Below are 21,749 nucleotides of genomic sequence, written 5' to 3' on the forward strand. Positions count from 1 at the left end.
AAATCCTTTTTGAAACATGTAAAATATTTATGACTTCAAATACTTTATATCATACCCTAACACATACTACTTTATAATGTTCTACAATTTATGCACCTAATTTTTAAAATCATTTTACTTAGTCTTTTTTTTAATTGAAGTATAGTTGATTTACAATATTGTGTTCATTTCTGTACAGCAAAGTGATTCAGTTATACATATATATACATTCTTTTCCATATTCTTTTCCATTATGGTTTAATCACAGGATATTGACTATAGTTCCCTGCATGCACCTAATTTTTAAGACAACATTCAGTGTTATGGAGAGAAACCAAAAGATGAGTAGTGTTAGACAAACAATCCAAAAATGAGGCAAAAGGCACTAACATTTTTTATTTGGCAATCTACTTAGCAGCAACACTAAGAAAATCTCTGACTTCCTTCTAGTATTGAAACTTCTACCTCACCTATCATTTCTTTTTTTATTACAATATTGTAAAACAGAATAAACTGCAAAGTGTATTTTATTTTAACCAAAAAGCCAAAACTATAGAAATCAGTTTTAAACAAAGTTTAATTTTAGGCACAAAATAAAAATAATTTTGTTTTGAAAAAAATACCTTTAAAAATATTTTAATGTAAACTGGGAAAAACTAGTGTAGACCAGGGTCTATTTTTCCATCTGTTTAAACAATGAAGTAAACTGTTTAAACTGATGACATTTAAAAATATAAGCAAAACACATGACGTTATAAAAGATAAGTATTACAGCATTCTCAAAAATGAGTCTTTATAAAATGAAAATTAAGACAATGTCTTCTGGCATGTGATAATCTTTGGAACAAGCACATGGCATATAACATACTCAGGATGCCAAGAACTTTAATTAAACCTCAACTTCTGTAAAGCTAATAACATGAGTATTTTTTAAAGGCTGGGATATGTGAACTACAATACCAGCAGTTTAAAACAGAAGGATAGGAAATAAAGGGAAATGATATTACATTATTACAAATGTACTTATTAACTTCTATGGCAGATTTTATTTTTAGGTAAAAACACCTATAGTTATTTCTTTCAATTAATGCTTATATGCATGAATTGGAATTACCTTACATTAAAAGTTTCTGAAGTAACTGAAATTAGCTATAAAAAATACACCTAAGTGTAAACACATGAGAGAATTATTTCCCTCCTGTGAAAGATGTCCAGGAGTGTTCCAGCGGGTAATATATGATATTAGAGCTAAAAATTGCAAACTTGAAATAAACCTAAAAGACTTAAATAGTACCTATATCCTATTTTGAGTCCGATTGTTTAATATGATATTTAAATTTAAACTTTTAGTTACTTTTTCATGTATGGAATGCAAGATTTCTATACTTTTTTTCTTTTTTTTAAGTTTCCTCAATATTAACTGAAAAAGGAGAAAGGGTATTTAACATAAAAACAGAGGATAAATCCTGAGATTTCCCCCAAATGTCTTAATGTCCTACAGGCACAGGCGCTGTTCCATAGCAAACAGTGGGATACCATTTTTGAAGAAATGATTACTGCCCCTTTGAATCTTGTGCTTCTTCCAAGGTAAGAAACTATTGACTAAGGTGTTCAACATGGCATTATAGCGAAAAGTCTTTCTGGTTCTATTTTTCCTTAAACGGGCTCTAGTTCTTGTAATTCACATGACACACTTTGGCTGTGGTTGTCTGTTAAATTTCCTGTTTTGGTCTAGTTTCAGCAAACCAGGCTATGGTAACTACCTTTTTTTTTTTTTTTGGTATTTCCAGTTAAGTGTTTTCTCTTTAGAGGTACAAAGAAAGGGAGGAAAACAGCCACGCCAAGGTGTGTAAGTAGGTCACAGAAGTTTCAGTGCACCAAAAAACGTGCCGTCTCCATCCCGGGATATTTTAGCATCTTCGCGTGGTATTGCCAGTTGGAGTTCATCCCCTTCCTCCAGCTTTGCGATGCCTGGAAAAGAATGATTTGCAAGAACTTTAAGCAGGAAAGGAGGGGGAGGGGAGAACATTAACGACAACTACTTTGTTTTGGAAAAAAATAGTAACATAGGCATTCACCCTTCAAATTACACCAGTGGACTTCTAAACCAGTTATTATTTGCCTAAACACCCCCCCCCCCACCAAAAAGTAAAAGAAACAAGCAGAAGGAGTTATAACAGACATAAATGGATGTGTCACCTACTGTTTGTAAAATGGAGAATCTAAACAGGAACCAAACATCTAACTATAAGAAAAAAAAGTTTAGGAATTCACAGCACGTCCCTTGATGGAAGGTTATATAGTTAAAAGTGGTTTTGCTTCATTTTATTGACATGGGAATCTTTAAAAAATAATGTTAAATAAAAATACAAAAAAATGAGCACACCCACGTATATATACTGCATAGTCCTAAATATACTTTCAAATATGCATACAAAATGCATAAATTATTTAAAAGTGAAAAACAAAACACCACTTATTCACAAAGCACATCTGCTAACATAGTCTTTCTCTAGAGTACAAACTATGGGATGAGGAGTCATTTGGATTACTTTTATAGCCCTCTATAATTTGTGTTTCCATACTTGTTTTTACAATCAAAAGCAACAAGGTAATTAGCTTCTCAAAACTGATCAACTAATCTGCATGCATGCGCCTAATTTACAATAATGCAGCCTGTGATTCAGGAATACAAAACACAACTCAGGAACTACACTCAGTATATCAGGTCATTCTTGACTCCATTTTAAAAGAAAAAGATAAAGAAAAAGAAAGAGGAGGAGGGGCAGAGAATAAAACCAAGGAAATAACAAAGGAAATAGCATCTAAATTGTCAATACTTTCAACTAACAATTTTAAAAGTAGTTGCATTGTTTCATTAACATGCCATGAAAATGTATTTACAGGAACACATCTATGTTAACCTCTATTCCACTGTCAAGCCAAAGCACCTGGGTGTCCTGCAGCAATAGCCAGTGGGTGTTTATTTACTGAGCACCTCAGATATACCAGACACCTTCGTAGGCACTCATAGGGCGGTGATCAGAATAACCAAAGCGTCTGTCTACAAGGATCTTGTTTTTTGTTAATAGACCAAGACAGACAACAAACAAAAGAACATAGTTTTAGGTATTGTTAAGGGTAAAGTGTACACTTTTAGGATTGGCAAGGCATTTGATGATTACATTAAGTAGTAGAAAAAAAAAAGATTGAAGTTATCTGTTGAATGGATTAGTCAGTATCATAGAGATTGAAGATAATCTAATAATTTGACAAAGGCTATAGATCACAGATCATTAAGTAATAGTAATTCTCAAAATAAAGTCTGTGTGAACCAACTACGTTTCAAAGTAGGTTCTATTTAAAATTTCAACACTGAGTTATGGGCTATTTCAATTCTTCCAGATTATAGCAATCAGCTCTAACTTTTTCTACAATAAACACATTCAACTTGTTAATGAAATAATAAGATTCAGCTTCGTTGGGCTCCTCAAATGGACCATTTTAATTTTTTCCAGATTATTATGGAAGCACTTTATACACGTATACACCAATGTGTAGCTTTTAATGGTTTCAAAGAAATTCGTTCTAGAACAGATAAAGATTGAAAACCTGAAATTTCCTAGAAAACACTTTTTGTAAATAATACTAAGCTACTAGCACTGAGAAATATCTTTCAGGTCAAGTTAATTACTCTTAAAAAGTAAGGCACCTAGGAAATCTGGCTGAGAAAGTAACCATGAGGGGCTGATGATAGAAAATTTGAAAAAGAGTGTGTTGTAAAGCTCTAAGTACTAATTAATGTAAATAAATATAACAGACTGAAGTAACCTCACCATTTATAAATAGTTTGCAACACCAAAATACTGGTTACCACTGGCTGCAGGGAAACATTTCTCTATGAAAATTAGGGAATTCCAATTCAGTAAACTTCCTCATCACCCTGTCAAAGCTATTTATGGCTGTGGATCCAGGATGACAATCGTCTCCATTATTGGGAACTATTTTGCTTTCTCACTTGTTTCATCGTGCCTTTGTCAGTAAACGCCTTCGGAACATAGTGCTTCAAATCGCACAGCCCCGTTGCACCCCATGTTCCACACTGTCATTCGCGCTAACTGTCTGGAAGGGAAGACATTCCTCGGGGTCCTGAATGGATGTGTCAAAATCACCAGAGAGAAATAAATGTGTCGAAGGCAGTTTTTTTTTTTTTTTTTTCAGATACTGGCCTCGATGCATCTGAAATTACCCCAAGACAAAATGAAGGCTCCGATGGCAATTACAGCCTAAACAGACCTGAAATGAAGCGAGCCTGCCCTTTCCCTTTTCTGAGTTGAAATGCAGCCTCACTCCTACACTTTCACATCCCAAACGCATCCACCTGGTGTCCATTGACACTAGCAAAGCCACTGTGCCACTGACCCTCAAACCAGCCAAAGGCACTTCTTCCGCAGGAGGTAAAGAAGAGATTCTGTGAGTCCCACTGGGGTCAGACCGGCTGGTTTAAACTAAGTTCTGTGCAGCCTAAGACAACGTGTGCTTCCTCTCCGTGCCTCAGACCCCACCTCCCTTCCACAGGGAGGATTAAAGGAAGGGGCACAGGTAAAGTGCCTGGCACGTGGTTACCATTCTCTTATTATTCCAGCATTGTTATTACAGGTTGAAGAAAACCCAGCTTACGATTGTTCTAGTGTGGATTGCTGTGAAGTTACTGCCCTTTCTAAATGTATATAAAAATGATAAACCTATTAATAATGATTTTGCCTCTATTAAAACAGACTAGTTTATCATTCAAGATAATAAAAACCACACAGTATATTGAGGAATGTCTTTCTGGCTATGTATATAGAACTATTATTTACCAGCTGAATAACAGGAATTATTGGGTAGTGTTTCAGGCATATTTTGAATACATCGGAACAAAGTCACCAGACTCAATTCGTCCCCAAAGACATGGACTTTTTTCCTCTGTATTAGGTGTCCCATGGCAAAGGTGTTATCGGTGTATAAAACCTGAGAAACAAACCAAAGAACTTTGTCAGAAGTCAGCACAAAATGGGAGGCATTGGACAGAGACAGTGGCATTAGGGCTGAACCTACCTGACCGTATATAAAGAAGTAACCCGTTTCTTTGACCAATATTTTATTCTCTCTTTCTTCTAGGGCTCTTCCTCTTTTAAAGCTGAGAAGCCACGGAACAAATGTGTAAGCTCCTACAATGAAGAGAATGATTTATAAGAAAAAAAAACTGAGAAAAGCAGTTTTTCACCTCCACTTAGCTGCTAAACTAAGTCTGAAACTTAGAGGAGAATTTCATCTTTTAAAAAAAGGGGAAAAGAAGAGAAATCACAATCCTCCACTGGTTTCTCAGCCATCATTTATATACTCACCCAGGCAATTATCAGATACAGGAACTTGAAAGCAAACACTTCATATGTAATGTCTGGGGTTTTGATTTCTTCTGTATTTCAGCAATTTTCAAAATATAGTCTGGTCTGGATGGGACAGTTTGAGGCCAAAAAAATGGACAAACTGTCTCTGAATAACACACCAAGAGAAATTTTTGGTTCTCCTTTGATTCTGTTGGGGAGGAAGAGATTTTCCTCTACCCTTCTTGGTTCTTCTGGCTGGTCTAAGAATTAAACTGACATGAGACAGATCAACAGGAGAAAATCACACAGAAGTTTAATAATATGCATACATGGGAGAGTCCCAGGAAGACTGAGTAACTCCCCAAAGTGGGCAAAGCCCTCACTTTGAATACTATCTTCAGCTAAAGACAAAGGAGGATGTTGGGGGTACGGGTTCACAAAGAGATGGAAAAACAAATGTCTGCTGGGCCACCAGAGACAGTGGGACACAGAGTGGGCTCTGGTCGCTAAGCCCTACCAGAGTCTCCCCCACTACCCTCAGCCCATATTATTTGCAGACGTCTCTCATGATGGCTCTGTTCTAGGAACAAGTCCTCTATCCAAATTCTTTTAGGCAGTTAAGGGGAGAGGTAACAAGAAAAACTTCCTGAGTCTTCTTAAAAATAATTGCTAAAAATAATCAGCCTAAATTAATCCTCATGTCAAAGAGACACATTTTGGGGCAGCAGATTTTGCTCCCCTCCAGTTCCCAGAGAGGAGGGAGTTTGTACGTGGAGAGTTTAGCAAAGAATATGGGGAGGAAGTCACCCTCTCCCCAACATGGCAATAAGACAGAGCTTAAGGAGAGGGAGAGAAATTACTGAGATGCAACCTCTCCTAGGAAATGGTCCAGGAATGTTGTGATAATCATCCGTAATGTTCAAGTTGAAGTGGTTTCTGTTCAATACACCAATTCTCCTCCACTATCCCTCAAACATCACTTGGGGAGTGGCAGGAGAGCCACGGTTCTCAAGAGTCGGATAAAGAGGCAGAGAGAAGACAGAGGCCAAAGAAATGCATCGGCAAAAGGGGTGCAGATGGCTGAGCCGGAATGCCCACTGAAAGAGTAAACACTACTTTCCGGTGAATTCACAGGCTAAGATCACTGGATTTCCCACCATCACATCATGCATATATTGGAGTAAGCAGTGGACCCTGAGGCTAGGGGCTGGGAAATTTGGGGTATAAATAAAATGGCATAAAGTAAGGGAAAAGAAGATTAGGGAAATGGCAGTACAAGAAAAAAATAGTAAAATGAAACTGTGGTAGTCTAAAATCATATAAAAAATGTTCCCATATAATTGGCAATGTTGGACCACATGTGTCCCCAAGCTTCACCTTGGTCATAACAAAAAGAGAAACAAAATCAATAATAAAATTCAGAAGTCTACAAGACGGTATGACAGAAGCTCAAGAAAAGAACAACTTGTCCTAGATTGAGCATAAAGGAAATTTTCCCCTGTGGATTTTCCTAAGGGGGCGCCCTAGGATGCAATAGTTGACAATGCTTTCATGTTCATAAATACAATTGCTAAGTGGACATGCCCACTTCAATGGTGTCCCCAAGGCAAAACCATCCTACTGGAACTTTTCCCAAATAGGATTCTCGAGGGAAGAATACAAAAGAAGAACCACATAGTTTCTGAATATTTCTGAGGAATTCAGAACCTGAGTGGTCAAACAAAGCCACTACACTGTGAATTCAAGTTACAATGAAACAATTCCTTAAGGCAGCCCTCCAAGATCACATTCCACAGACAGAGGGAGGGAGCTGAGAGGGAGGGGTGGGTGGAGAGAGGAGAGAGGAGACAGCAGGAGGGGACTCCACAGATCTCCACTCCTCCCCTGTGCTCCCCTGAAGGGCTCCATCTCTCAGGAGGGGTGAATGCTCCCCGCGACACATGAGGCAGCTCTGATCCCCCCAATCTGCTGTCCACAAGGACGGTCTCTGAGAATCCATTTCCTTAAATGAAAACTCTCCAGTGCCACACACTGGGTAATGACAGTCCACAAATAAAGATCTCCTCATTTACAAATAACAGAGGTAATCTCATCACCACCTGTTTTTATAAAATATTATTTCAGTGAAAAGATTATGATGACGTAGTTTTAAATTCTGTTTAAATAAAGATCACGTGCCCAAAGCATTCTTTAAGATAGAGTTCTGAAAACATGAGGAAAAATTAATATCATGGTTGTTATTATTGTAAAATGTAAGCTGATGACTCAACGTGATTGTTTTCATGGAAGTGATACTTATTTGGTACTCTGACCACAAAGGGCTTTCCTTCCCCTTCAAAACTATACACATCATAGACTCTAATTTCTCTGAGTTTGGGGACTGTTTCTGTTTGGTTCCCTGCTGTTTCCCCAGGGCCTAAAATGATACCTGGCCCACAGCAGATGCAGCAAATATTTATTGAGTTAACTAATTCAACTTTAAACATAAAATAATTCAAAATGGTGGGGTACTAGGCAATTAGTCACTAGCATTCGATTGTTTTTTAAAAGCATTTTATTACCTGCTTACTGAAACTCTTGGAAATGAAACACCCTCCATTATAGAGGTAATATGAACTCTTGAAATAAAACACATATTTCTAAAACTGCTTGTTTATATTCTGACTAGAGATATTTATTGACTAAAAAAACTTTTTTGCCATACCTGAAATTGATCCCCTATTTCTTTATACAATACTTATATCTATAAAATTAGGCAGTTCTTACCAAATTCCACTGCTGTATTGTCATAATAGAAAGAAAAACAAGTAGTTATTAGGTTTGTATTCTTATTTACTCTTTTGCTTTTGGCATTTCATCATACCTCGCTGGAAATATTCTTATTAAAGAGAGAGAGAGTATACATTTACTTGTCTTTATATACTGTCTATGTGTCTCCTCCCAACCCCACCCTCACACATACGCGTGTGCGCGCACACACACACACACACACGGATGATACTCCATTAGGCCAAGGCAATGACTGCTGTAGTCACAGCTGGAAACCCAGACGCCAAGAATGGCGCCCAGCACACAGTATGCACTCAATCAACATGTGCTGCTCAATGAATTTTTAATTTAAGAAAACAGACTGAACAATTAATTAAAAGCTAAAGTAATTATAAACTTAAGCATAAATGTTATGTTTCTACACCTTTTTTTTTTAAATAAATTTATGTATTTATCTATTTATTTATAGCTGTGTTGGGTCTTCGTTTCTGTGCGAGGGCCTTCTCTAGTTGCGGCAAGTGGAGGCCACTCTTCATCGCGGTGCGCGGGCCTCTCACTATTGCGGCCTCTCCCGCTGCGGAGCACAGGCTCCAGACGCGCAGGCTCAGTAGTTGTGGCTCACGGGCCCAGCTGCTCCGCGGCATGTGGGATCTTCCCAGACCAGGGCTCGAACCCGTGTCCCCTGCATTGGCAGGCAGATTCTCAGCCACTGCGCCACCAGGGAAGCCCGTTTCTACAGCTTAAAACTCACTTAGATTTTTTTGCCTGCTAGTTAGACCACAGATAGATGCTAACGAGAAAATATGCACTAAATGACTATTCCGTAGGATGCTTATCTAAACTAGTATGAATCACTCCTTATAGTATTTAGGAATTTGGAAAGGAAAAATCTCAACGACCACAGATTCTTACATCTTCTCCTCATACACAGAAAAGCACTAAAGTCATTAAACTGAGAGTCTATGCTTTGCGATTAGCAGTCGTCTTTTGATGTTCGACTAAACATTTTTTTCCAGAAAAAAAAAAAAATTAGATATATCCAGGTTCCTCCCTTGCCTTTTTGGAACTGTTTCTCAGAGCTATCTGAGAGGCTGTCTCCCGGGCTATAGTCCTCAATAAGACACAGAATGAACTCCAACTCATAGATCTTATATTGTGCGTTTTTATTTCAGTCAGTGGAGGTAAATTCTAGGAGCATTAATGCTTAATTTTGCTAGTCAACAGTTAAAATACTGATATATCTTGGTATATAAAGTGTGAACTTCCCAGCTCCACTCAGCTTTAAATACTTGATGTATTTAAATGTTTTGGAAAACTTAATAAATTACTGTGTACATTAATATGTGAAATTAAATAAAAATAATGCCAGTATTTAAATGTAAAAATAATTTACATGTATTTCTGAAAATGCCTGCTTTTGAAAGAGTAGATCTTTCCTGTACTGACATATATGAAAGACCTGTAGATAAATTTTAGGACGACAAATTTGTATAGGAAAATCAGATCTATTTCATTAATATTTGTTTTCTATTCTATTTTATGAATAGGAAATTTCCTCCCAAATATTTATACTTCCAGTGTTATTTCCCTCAATAATTGAATATAAATGCTCCAGAGAGCAGCTGTCAATCACCTATCACATTTGGTTACTTCTCCTGATTTTCTATTTTATTATCTTAAAACTCCTGGAAATAGTTTTAAGGGAGAAGATACTAATAATATTTTTTGAAGATAGATTAAGTAAACCAATTTAAGAAATAGGGATTTTTAAAAAAGAAATAGGGATTTTTTTTTTATTGAACAAATATAGTTTAGCAGTGAAATCCACGTAATCATATGCCTGATTCTGTAGATGAGGCAGGACTAGGAAAATCAACAGAAACAGAAGCCAGACAGGCAGAGCCATGCAGGCTGAGCTACCAGAAGGGCAATGAGAAGCCTTGTAGGGGCTGTGAGCAGTGGGGGAAAAATGACTATATCTGTGTTTTAGAAACATCTCTATGTAGTTACCAGGTAAGAAATGTGCAAAACTGGAGGCAAGGAAACCAGCCAAGGTGAGAGATGATGGTGGTTTATACTAGGATGGTGAAATGAAAATGAAGAAAAACAGATTAGTTCAAATTATACATATGAGGAATCACTGATAAAGTTTTGAGATTAACGTACTGACTTCGAGGAAGCAGTCAAGAATGACGCCCAGAATTCTGGATTGAACAGCTGAAGACATGGTCAGCACTTACTGAAATAGGAGACACTGGAAAAAGACCAGACTTGGGGAAAAGTTCTAAAGAGTTCACGCTGATATGCCACCAAGATACTCAGGAAAAGATGTTAAGTAGACAGAAGTATATATAGGCTTGGATCTCGGAAAAGTCATCTGGGCTAAAGATCTACATTTAAGCCATCACACATGCATGTTAAGTGACAACATAGGAGGATTTAGGAATGCCAAAGAAATAAGAATGAAGAGAATGGGACTGTGTCAGAGGTCTGAAAAACATCAATACTAAGAAATTTAAGAATAATCTGCAAAGAAGTTGAAAAAGCAGTGGCCAAAAAAGCTAGGAACATGGTTGGAGAAACAAACCAAGAAAAGCACGTGTTTCAAAAAGAAGGGAATCAATAAGTGTCAAATTCTACTGTGAGATTAAATCTCCTCATTGCCTCTATGAAATAATTATGTTGAAAAACAGAATAAACAAGAGACTTCCACTATCAATATGATTGTGGAAATCACATCTCTCCTTTTTTACCTCCTGTAAATCCTATGAAACATAGATGTGTGTTCTCCAAAATAACTGCAAGGGATGCCAAAAGCAACTGAGATCACACTGAAGTTGAGCATAAAAGTGAAGAGAAGAAGCAAAGGAAATAGTCAATGGCCTGGAAGCAGCAAAGTTCACATAGAGTCAGCAAAATCAACTCACTAAAGGTGATGAGTCCCTCACACACACACAGAAATCTACAAACAAACAATACAGGAAATGTCAATATCAGCTAAAAGAATTTGGGAAATTAGGGAGGGAAAGTGCTCACTTAAATGAAAGTAAAAGTAAAAGTTTCAGAAGGGAAAATAGGTTTCATACAAAACAAAATGAGATGGAAATAAAAAAAAAAAGAGTTAAGAATTTGAGAAAAATTGTAAAACTATAGAATATAAAAGATAGGTAAAGAATTACCAGCATGTACATAATTGGAACCCAGAGAGACAAAACAAAAACAACAAAAAGTCAAGCAGAACAACCACTTAGAGCTACTGCAGAATTAAAAGTCCCATTATGTGTTAGGGAAAGTTGATTCAGAGTTTTATTAGTTTCTTATTGCAGCTGTAACAAATTACCACAAACTTAGTGGCTTAAAACAATACACATTTATTATCTCCCATTTGAAACAGCAGAAGTCTCACTGGGCAAAAATCAAGGTGTTGGCAAGTTGTGTTCTTTCTGGACACTGGAATGTCCATCCCTTGCCTTTTCCAGCTTCTACGGTCTGCCTGCTTTTCTGGGCTTGTGGCCCTTCCTCTTCCCAGACAGCAATCACATCATTCTGAACTCTGTTTTCATTGCCACATCACCTTCTCTGACTCTGACCCTGTTAACTCCCTCATACAAGGATCTTTGTGATTATACTGGGACCACCCAGATAATCCAGGATAATATGCCCACATTCCTTATCTTAATCACATCTTCAAAGTCCCTTTTGCCAGGTGAGGTAATAAACCCACAGGTTTCAGGGATTACAGTGTGGACATGTCTGAGGAAATATATTTCTACCCACCACAATAGTCTACCTTCAGATATATAATAAAATAAGTACTGAAATTTTAAGGTAAATATATAATGCTTTGTGTAACTAGGCAAGATAGTCAAGCCACTTATGAGAAGAAAATTTTCTCTTACTTTAGTTTTCTTCAAAGTGCATATAATGCCAAAGGCAAAAGACAGTGGAGAAATTCCTACAAGTTACCCAGGTAAAGAAAGGGTAAACTGAGGATTTCATACCCAGGCATCTGTCCTTAAAGTATAAAAACTACAAGGAAACAGCTTTATTAATGTAAACACTAAAAGAGCATTTTTCTCCTGTGGCGATTTTGAATAAACTAGTAGAAAACGAAATTCAGGAAACTAAGATATGAATGAGGAAACCATAGCAAAAGGACTTGCAATGGGTATTGAATATATTTACTGTAAAAACACATAAAGAGGATGGTTTGATGATAAAGAATAAAACAGTTTTATGCCATGACAATGTAGAGATTATATAACTAGCAAATACTGGGAAGTAGTGGAGAAAAAAATGTTGACAGTAAATTCATCAATTGCCTCATTTGTAACAGCTGGGGTTCAAAGGATATAAATTAAAGTTGAGAGATCAAGTAATAGAAATATAAACATTGTAACAGTATGTAGATGAGCATTAAGAAATATAATATCACTATCCAAAAAATGGATGGTGGAGGACAGGAATGATAGAGAAAATAAAGAAAAATCATATTTAATTTTATTACAGACCAGAGTAGACAATCAATATATATTATCTAAAGATTTAATTATAGATGTCAGAGTAACATCATGAAAAATGACAGAGTAGAAAGCTCAAAAATAAGTCCCTTTGTGGAGGCAAGGGTATACAATGGAGAAAAGACAGTCTCTTCAATAAGTGGTGCTGGGAAAACTGGACAGCTACATGTAAAAGAATGAAATCAGAACACTCCCTAACACCATACACAAAAATAAACTCAAAATGGATTAGAGACCTAAATGTAAGACCAGACACTATAAAACTCTTAGAGGAAAACATAGGAAGAACACTCTTTGACATAAATCACAGCAAGATCTTTTTTGATCCACCTCCTAGAGTAATGGAAATAAAAACAAAAATAAACAAACGGGACCTAATGAAACTTAAAAGCTTTTGCAAAGCAAAGGAAACTACAAACAAGACGAAAAGACAACCCTCAGAATGGGAGAAAATATTTGCAAATGAGGCAACTGACAAAGGATTAATCTCCAAAATTTACAAGCAGCTCATGCAGCTCCATATCAAAAAAACAAACAACTCAATCCAAAAATGGGCAGAAGACCTAAATAGACATTTCTCCAAAGAAGACATACCGATGACCAAGAAGCACATGAAGAGCTGCTCAACATCACTAATTATTAGAGAAATGCAAATCAAAACTACAATGAGGTATCACCTCACACCAGTTAGAATGGGCATCATCAGAAAATCTACAAACAACAAATGCTGGAGAGGGTGTGGAGAAAAGGGAACCCTCTTGCACTGTTGGTAGGAATGTAAATTGATACAGCCACTGTGGAGAACAGTATGGAGGTTCCTTTAAAAACTAAAAATAGAATTACCATGTGACCCAGCAATCCCACTACTGGGCATATACCCAGAGAAAACCATAATTCAAAAAGACACATGCACCCCAATGTTCATTGCAGCACTATTTACAATAGCCAGGCCATGGAAGCAACCTAAATGCCCATTGACAGACGAATGGATAAAGAAGATGTGGTACATATATACAATGGAATATTACTCAGCCATGAAAAGGAATGAAATTGGGTCATTTGTAGAGACGTGGATGGATCTAGAGACTGTCATACAGAGTGAAGTAAGTCAGAAAGAGAAAAACAAATACCGTATGATAACACATATATGTGGAACCTAGAAAAATGGTACAGATGAACCAGTTTGCAGGGCAGAAATTGAGACACAGATGTAGAGAACAAACGTATGGACATCCAGGGGGGATAGTGGGATGGGGGGTGGTAGTGGTGTGATGAATTGGGAGATTGGGATTGACATATATACTCTAATATGTATAAAATGGATAACTAATAAGAACCTGTTGTATAAAAAAATAAATTAAATAAAATTCAAAAATCAAAAAAAGAAAAAGAAAAAGAGAAGTCCCTTTGCTAAGGCAGCAATTAAGCTCACAAGAACTTATAGAATCCATGTTTTTGGATATATGAAATCTAGTAAAAAACTTATAGAAACCAAGGGAGTACTTAATGAAACAAGGCGTAAATTTCAGTAAGAAAGTATTGTGGTATTTTTGCTTACTCATGTACCACCCCTCATTCTCCAGCTTAGTGGCAGCCATGGAGATGGTGGCCTGAGTTCCAGTTGGTGTCTTGCTGATGCCAGGAAGTGCAATACTCACTTTGTTCTCAAAACACTGTGACTCTGGATTTTGACCTGCCTGGACTTTCCCTCTAGATGGGAGCAGCTCCTCAGACTGATGTCAGTCAAAAGCTTTACAGAAATACACTACTGTTGCCACGTGTAACAAGGAACAGTGGATAGGGCAGGCAGCAGACTGACAAAAAGCCTGAGAAGGATGAGGCTAAGGAGGAAGATACCTCAAGGAATAAGGGCTTTGAAGTGTTACCACATACACCAAGGAATCTGCAGTGGATTGTGCATGACCAGAGCAGGATGCATGTTCAGAAAACACCTGAAAGAACCCTAAGCTACCATCTCTAGTTGATCTTTGCTTTTTGCTCAAGCAGGATGGGAAGTCTAAGGCACAGTTGCTGGTAGCCTAGCTAAATGTTGAAGGAGTGCCCCAGACCAGAGATTATCTGCTCAGAAAAAGGGAGTTTGGTTTTTGTTGTTGGTGGTGGTTTTGGTTTTGGTTCCTGGCATTAAAGTAAATCTCTATCAGGATTAGGATTGGAGATAAAAGAATCTCCAACAGGATTACTGCAGAGATAACAGAAAAAAGACTTCAGTGACCACACAGAACAAGGAGTACAGCTTATTTTTTGAAAAAATATTTTGGAAAATTCAATAAACAAATGGACAACTGCAGCCCACAACAAACAACAACAGCAAACCCTGGGGATGGGATTTCCAGAGTTACCACACTGTAATATTCAAATTGTCCAATTTACAAAGAAAAATATAAAGCATACAAACAAACAGAAAATTATGGACCATTCACAGAGAAAAAAATTGGCAGAAACCATTCCTGAGGAAGCCCAGATATTGGACTTAGTAGACAAAGATATTACATATTTTAAATATGTTTAAAGAGCTAAAGGATACCATGGACAGAGAACTTAAGAAAACTGGGAGAAAAGTGTATGAACAAATAGACACTATCAGTTAAGAGATAAAAATTATTGTAAAAGGAACCAAACTCTTTCTTTAAAAAGAACTTGTGGAGCTAAAAATTAAAATAGCTGAAATACAATTTTTACTGGAGAGGTTACACAGCAGACTTCACCAGGCAGAAGATGGAATCGGCAAACTTGAATATAGGACAATTGAAATTATCCAGTCTGAGTAGCAGAAATAAAAAGGAATAAAAGGAAGTGAAAAGAACATAAAGGACCCATAGGACACTCTCCATCAGACTAATATGTGCATTATAGGCATCCCAGAAGGAGAAGAGAAAAAGGCAGAAAGAATATTTGAAAAAGTAATGGCCAAACTCTTCCCAACTTTGTAGAAAGAATGAATCTACATATCCACAAAGCTGAATGAATTTCAAGGAGAATAAACTTAAAGAGATCCATACCAAGATGCATTATAACCAGCAGCTGAAAGACAAAGGCAAGCACAGAATTTTGAAAGTAGCAAGAGAAAAGCAATTCCTCAAGTACAAGGGATGCTCCATAAGATCAACAGCTGATTTCTTACTTGAAACTATGTAATCAAAAGGCAGTGGGATGACATATTTAAGGTTCTGAATGAGGAATTATGCCAGTAACATGGTAGAGTAGGGAGACTTACCCCTCATCCCTCCACAGAAATGCTGATTTAACAATAATATTGTTATCAAAATACCGTGAAGAGACATTCAGGATCCAGCTAAGAAGTAGAAGCAGCCTAGAGGAGCACAAACTGAGAAGCAGTCATATTTATACAGGTCAGAAAAGCAATTTCAATTTACTCACATCAGTCCCTCCTCCAAATAGGCTTAGCTCTACCCCAAGAAGACTGCCTCAGCCCATGAGTCTCGCATGGAGGGATGGTGAGGTTGGACTGTGCACAAGGCCTCATGGCCTCCCAGGGTGCCTTCTGAGGAACTGGTTTCTATCTTGCCTCATACTGAGCACTGAACAATCAAAAGATCTTGGTCCCTTGAGACAGTTAGAAACAAAAAAGGGGAGTGCATCCCCTTATAGTCAGCAATTTTTTTGTCATGATTGTGGAAAAGCAGAGAACTGATACTTTTCCTCAGGAGGGAAGGAAGGATGCAAAGGGGCTTTGCTCCTAGCCTTAGAGTGACTAACACTGAGCACTGCTGACAGTGAAAGTGTATCCCAGTCAAAATCAGTCCAAGAAGATGGGGAGAAGTAGCTGCTTCTTCAAATGCACAGACAACAAAGCAAATCTACAAGGAATATGAGGAATCGAGAAAACACAACACAAAGGAAGAAAAAAAATCTCCAGTAAACAACCTGAGAGAAATGGCTATAATGAGTTGTAAATCACTTTCAACTCTAGTAAATATAAAAGCTAAAAGACAAACGTATTTTTTAAAAAAAGAATTATGACTACAATAATGTGTTAATACATACACAAGATAAGCAGATGTAAGTTGTCACATTAACAAGCTAAAGTGTAGGGGAGGGAGAAGTAACAGTGCAGTTCTGGCATAAGATCAAAGTTAAGTTGTTATTAGCTTAAAGTAGACTATTATCTCTAGGTTGTTTTATGTAAACCCCACGGTCAGCAGAAATAAAAACCTGTAGTAGATACACAAAATGTAAAGAGAATCAAAGCATACCACTACAAAAAATAATCAAAGAACACAGAGAAAGACATTAAGAGAGGAAAAAAGGAACAAATGAACTGTGAAACAGCCAGAAAACAATTAACAAAAGGGAAATAATAAGTCTTCACTATCAATAATTACTTTAAATGTAAATGGATTAAATTCCCCAGTCAAAACGCATAGAGTGGTTGAATGGATTGGAAGGAACAAAATCCAACCATATGTTGCCTACAATAGACTCACTGTAGCTTTAAGGACACACATAGACTGAAAGTGAAGGGTTGGAAAACAATATGCCATTCAAATGGTAAACAAGAAAGAAGAAGTGGCTTTTCTTAAATCAGACAAAATAGACTTTAAGTCAAAACCTGTCACATGAGACAAAGAGGGTCATTATGTAATGATAAATGGATCAATTCATCAAGGGGATATAACAAATATAAATATATATGCACTCAACAGTGGAGCTCCTAAATATGTAAAACAAATATTAACAGATCTGAAGGAAGAAATAGACAGCAATACAACAACAATAGGATAATTCAGTACCCCATTTTCAACAATGGATAGATCACCCAAAAGAAAATCAGTAAGGATATAGCATACTTGAACAACCCTACAGACCAAACGAACTTAACAGATATATAGAGAACATTCTATCCTACTGTAGCAAAATATACATTCTTAAGTGCACAAGGAAAATTCTCTAAGATAGATGAAATGTTAGGACACAAAATAAGTCTTAACAAATTAAAGAAGACTGAAATCATATCAAGCATCTTTTCCAACTAAAATGATACGAAACCAGAAATCAGTAACAGGAGAAAATTTGAAAAACTCACAAATATGTGGAAATTAAACACTACACTCCCGAACAACCAGGGAGTCAAAAAAGAAATCAAAAGGTAAATCAAAAAATATCTTAAGACAAATAAAAATGAAAACAGAACATACCAAAACTTATAGGATGCAGTAAAGCAGTACTGCTGAAATGTCCACACACACTAACATTTACACGTTCAAGGTTTACTGGCATCACAACGCATCAGCCCAAATGGCAAAGCACCCAGATAAGCACCCAGATCTTCCAAGGAGGATCAATGTAGAGCAGCCACCACACCAGGAAGATCACAACACTCTGTGAGATTCAAGCTCACAATGGAGTAGCAGCTGCATTTTTTTTGCATGATTTACAGCATTTTTGGTTTTGGCCAAATGTGTAAAACAAACCTTTTCCAAGTTATATTTTTTAATTGGTCCTTAGGGTCTTCTTCTGGCTCTATCTTAATTCTTAGGGAACAATTTGCTACCTAATACAAGTTGCAAACATATGACTTTGGAAAATGCAGAACAATAAATAATAAGAGAATTTCAAATATTTTAGTATTTGGGTTACATTTAGGATAATTAAAGTCACGTAGAAGAATACAGATGAAAGATAGCATTCTCAGGAATCATTGCAAAGGCCAATCCAAATTCATTATCTTTCTTGTGTCTCCACTCCTGGCCCCCAGCTTAACTTCCTGACACTTCTGAACTCCCCCTTGTGGTTCACAACTCAAATATTCCCTTGCCCCCCGCCTGCTTTATTTTTCTCCATACCATATAATTTTTATCATTCTACATTTTACTCATTCATTTGTTTGCTTTTCTGTTTTCCCTTCATGAGAAGGTAAATTCCATAAAAAATGAGGACCTATATATATGTTTCACTGCTGAGCCCCAATACTCACACAGTAACTGGAACCTTGTATGTTTTTAACCCATATATGTAAAATATAAAGCAATAATTCCACACTGGAGATTTATCACAAAAATGTTATACTTATTTGTACATATACTTATTGATAAATTAATATAAAATGTATGTTCAGTTTTATCTTCATCCTATTGTAATATTCTACAACTTAATATAACAGAGAATGAATATTTGTGAAGAGGATCTTGAGGCACCAGAGAAGCCAAAATCATTTCTAAATAATAAAATACTGAATTTGATTTAGTACTGATTTTGCTTTATCATGTGCTACTTATTTAAAATTTGTCCGTATTAGTATCCTCAAGGTAATTCTCTTTGTTAGGTTATTAAATTAGCCTAAATATTTACTCCCCAATAATTTTAAATAAATTTATTATTTTAAATCTGATTGTAAGACATTTTGAGGCAGATAGGTGATTTGAGATGGAGTTTGAATACAATCTTTAGACTTGAAATGTACAGGTAATTGGACTGAATTGAATTCTAAGTGGAAAATTTCCTGGGAATATTTTATTACCTTTTCGTATGGTAGGCGTGTCACTGTCTGCAATCAATTGCAAGCAGTCTTGAGTGACTGAAAAGCAAAAATATATCATTTTAGTTACTTGAATAGAAATAGTAAGGGAATAAAGATGACCAAGAATACAAAGCTGTAAACCCACTCTTCCAGTGACACCAAATCACTTATACTTTCTATATTGCCTGTATGCTGTTCTTAAAATTACTTTAGGAAATGCGCCCACAGGTTCTTAATATAACTTGTATTTGAAATACAATATGTACTTGAAATTCAAGCTTTAGAAAAACTCTATATGCTGTTGAAATACAGTAAGTATATCATCTGAACAGTTTAGCTTAACTTATTCTAAAATGTTATGCCTGTATAGAAAGCAAGTTTAGCCACTGTCATTCGTTTTTCAATTCTCTCAAATACACAAGCCAAATTATCAGATTACTCTAAAATGATTTTTTGTTTTAAAAAATCTAACATTAAGTAATAACTCACTAGTCCTGAAAATACCACTATTAACATTACTGAAAATAAAAATAATTGCTAAAATGCATTGAGCTAATATAAATCCAGGCAACTTCACAAAAATCCCAAGATTTACATACTGGAAACTACGTCATGGAAAGTGTAAACAACTTGTCCAGTCCCCAGGGATAGAAAGTGACAGGGCCAGAATTTAATCACGCCTGTTTCACTCTGGAGCTGAAGTCAGGGTTTTGGTAAAATGTTTTGGACTGGAAAGAGAAAGAGAGCTACAACGTCTTTTTAAGATAAAGTGGAAGATTTCCCTGAGACTGCATCACCAGTAAAGCTTCTGGGAAGCATTAATTCACATCACACATCACATATAGAATATTACACAGAGTATTCCAAAGAATACATAACTACTCTATTAAATAAAGACAATGCCTTCAGGTAAAGGCAAAATAGGTACACTGCCTGTAGGAAAAGAAAACAAAGCAGTAAATATCTATGAAAAATATGGAACATGAACCTAAGTGTGCCTATTTTAAATTAAGAAAATATTAGTTTAGATAGTTTATTATATAGCAAGTAGTTTATTCTGCGTTGAAGTAATGCTTTAAAAAGATGCTTCGCAATGTATACATTTTAGGAGCTTATTAACAGAGTGGAGAGTTCCTGCTGCAAGTCACTAATGGAAAACATGGAATAACAGATGTAATAATTATGTAATATTCTGAAGCTGTGCAAATGCATAGGCCTAAAAAGAATACTGTTACAGGCAGTGGTCACATACGAAAATCTGTTAAGAAATCTCCCTTGGTATTTAAAGGTGGAATTATAATGTTAAAAACTGCAATTCCTTTATAACCACGAGACTTTTCTAACACATTTTTATGTTAATGTGATGGTCTGGATAGGAGCAGAACATTTTGGCCACTTCGTGGTTCTTTTATTGACCTGGAAAACAACGGCAGCGATATCTATGCCACAGGGATATGTGACTCATTACTGCAGTTACTGTGGCAGACCCTCTGCCACAGAAAATATGGAAAAGCATCGTAACAGGCAGAATAGCTGTGAATAAGGACAGCTTGAAAGAAAGGAACAACAGAACATCCAAAGCTGCCAAAGTCTGAAAAGCACAAGGTCCAGAGTCACCATATTAAACCTATTTTTCTAACAAACACTTCTTGAGGAATTACTACATACAAGGCACCATGATAAGTTTTGTGAGGGATGCAAGGGCCAATCAGAGCATGAAAAGCTCTAATCTTTCCTCCACAATGAAAAAGAAGAGGATCTTGATGAAAGTCAAAGTTCAATTTCGAAATTTTCCATCTTTCCTTTGTCATGTGCATGCATATTGTAAAGATTAAGTGAGATAATACATCTGAAACATTTAGTACTGTACTTGGGACATAATAATTGTAAAGTCAATCTTGGCTATTATTAGTGGTATTGTTCTTAGTAGCATCGGACCAAATAAACTGGGAACATGAGGGAAGGACATTAGGAGAGCAAGAAGACCAAGTGAAGCTGATAAAGGGCCCAAGGAAATACTAGAAATACTATTTCTTTCTTTCTTTTGGCCACGCGAGGCACCTGGGATCTTAGTTCCCCAACCAGGTATCCAACACTTGCCCCCTGCACCCCTGCAGTGGAAACGTGGAGTCTTAACCTCTGGACCTCCAGGGAAGTCCCTAGAAATACTATTCCAAGTAGCCCTCTCCTTGACTGTTTCCACAAACTCCTGCAGGAGACTTACCTTTTCTATTTAGACAGAAAGGGGTTTACCTAATGAGTGCTGCCTGGAAACTACCAAACTGATATGAAAATATCTGAATTTTAATCTCCAAAGCCCAACTAAAACTTGGCCACAACCTATACATTGAAAAACTATGGTCTATTCTATCACACAGTAGCAGAAATCTAACTTTTAGAAGAAAATACACTATGGAGAGAAATTTTTATTTCATGAAATACTCTTCAGAAAAGAAAATGAGATATTAAAATGACAGTTCAAGAGTAGTGTTTGAATTATACTCACTAAAGCTAGTGCTATTCATTAGTTTTCCTTATTCCAGAGAAAGTCACTGGGCTTTTCAAGAAGACAAGTTCTTGGAAATAAGAACAGGACTTTCCATCCTGCCC

The 21,749-nt window shown here is 36.5% G+C and overlaps 1 protein-coding gene across 1 annotated transcript in view; it reads right to left on the bottom strand.

The window, feature by feature from the left end:
* Positions 1 to 616: 616 nt before the first annotated feature.
* The window catches only part of TNFSF13B (TNF superfamily member 13b), an 84,872-nt gene continuing 63,739 nt past the window's right edge, over positions 617 to 21,749 (bottom strand). Inside the window, exons 4-7 of the mRNA XM_057533186.1 lie at positions 19,140 to 19,196; positions 5,080 to 5,192; positions 4,842 to 4,992; positions 617 to 1,950 (exon numbers count right to left, since the gene is read on the bottom strand). Of these exons, the coding sequence (XP_057389169.1) occupies positions 1,838 to 1,950; positions 4,842 to 4,992; positions 5,080 to 5,192; positions 19,140 to 19,196 (434 nt within the window). The 3' untranslated portion in view covers positions 617 to 1,837. The remainder of the gene's footprint in view (positions 1,951 to 4,841; positions 4,993 to 5,079; positions 5,193 to 19,139; positions 19,197 to 21,749) is intronic.

This window comes from Balaenoptera acutorostrata, chromosome 18, assembly GCF_949987535.1.
Source record: "Balaenoptera acutorostrata chromosome 18, mBalAcu1.1, whole genome shotgun sequence".
NCBI lineage: Eukaryota > Metazoa > Chordata > Mammalia > Artiodactyla > Balaenopteridae > Balaenoptera > Balaenoptera acutorostrata.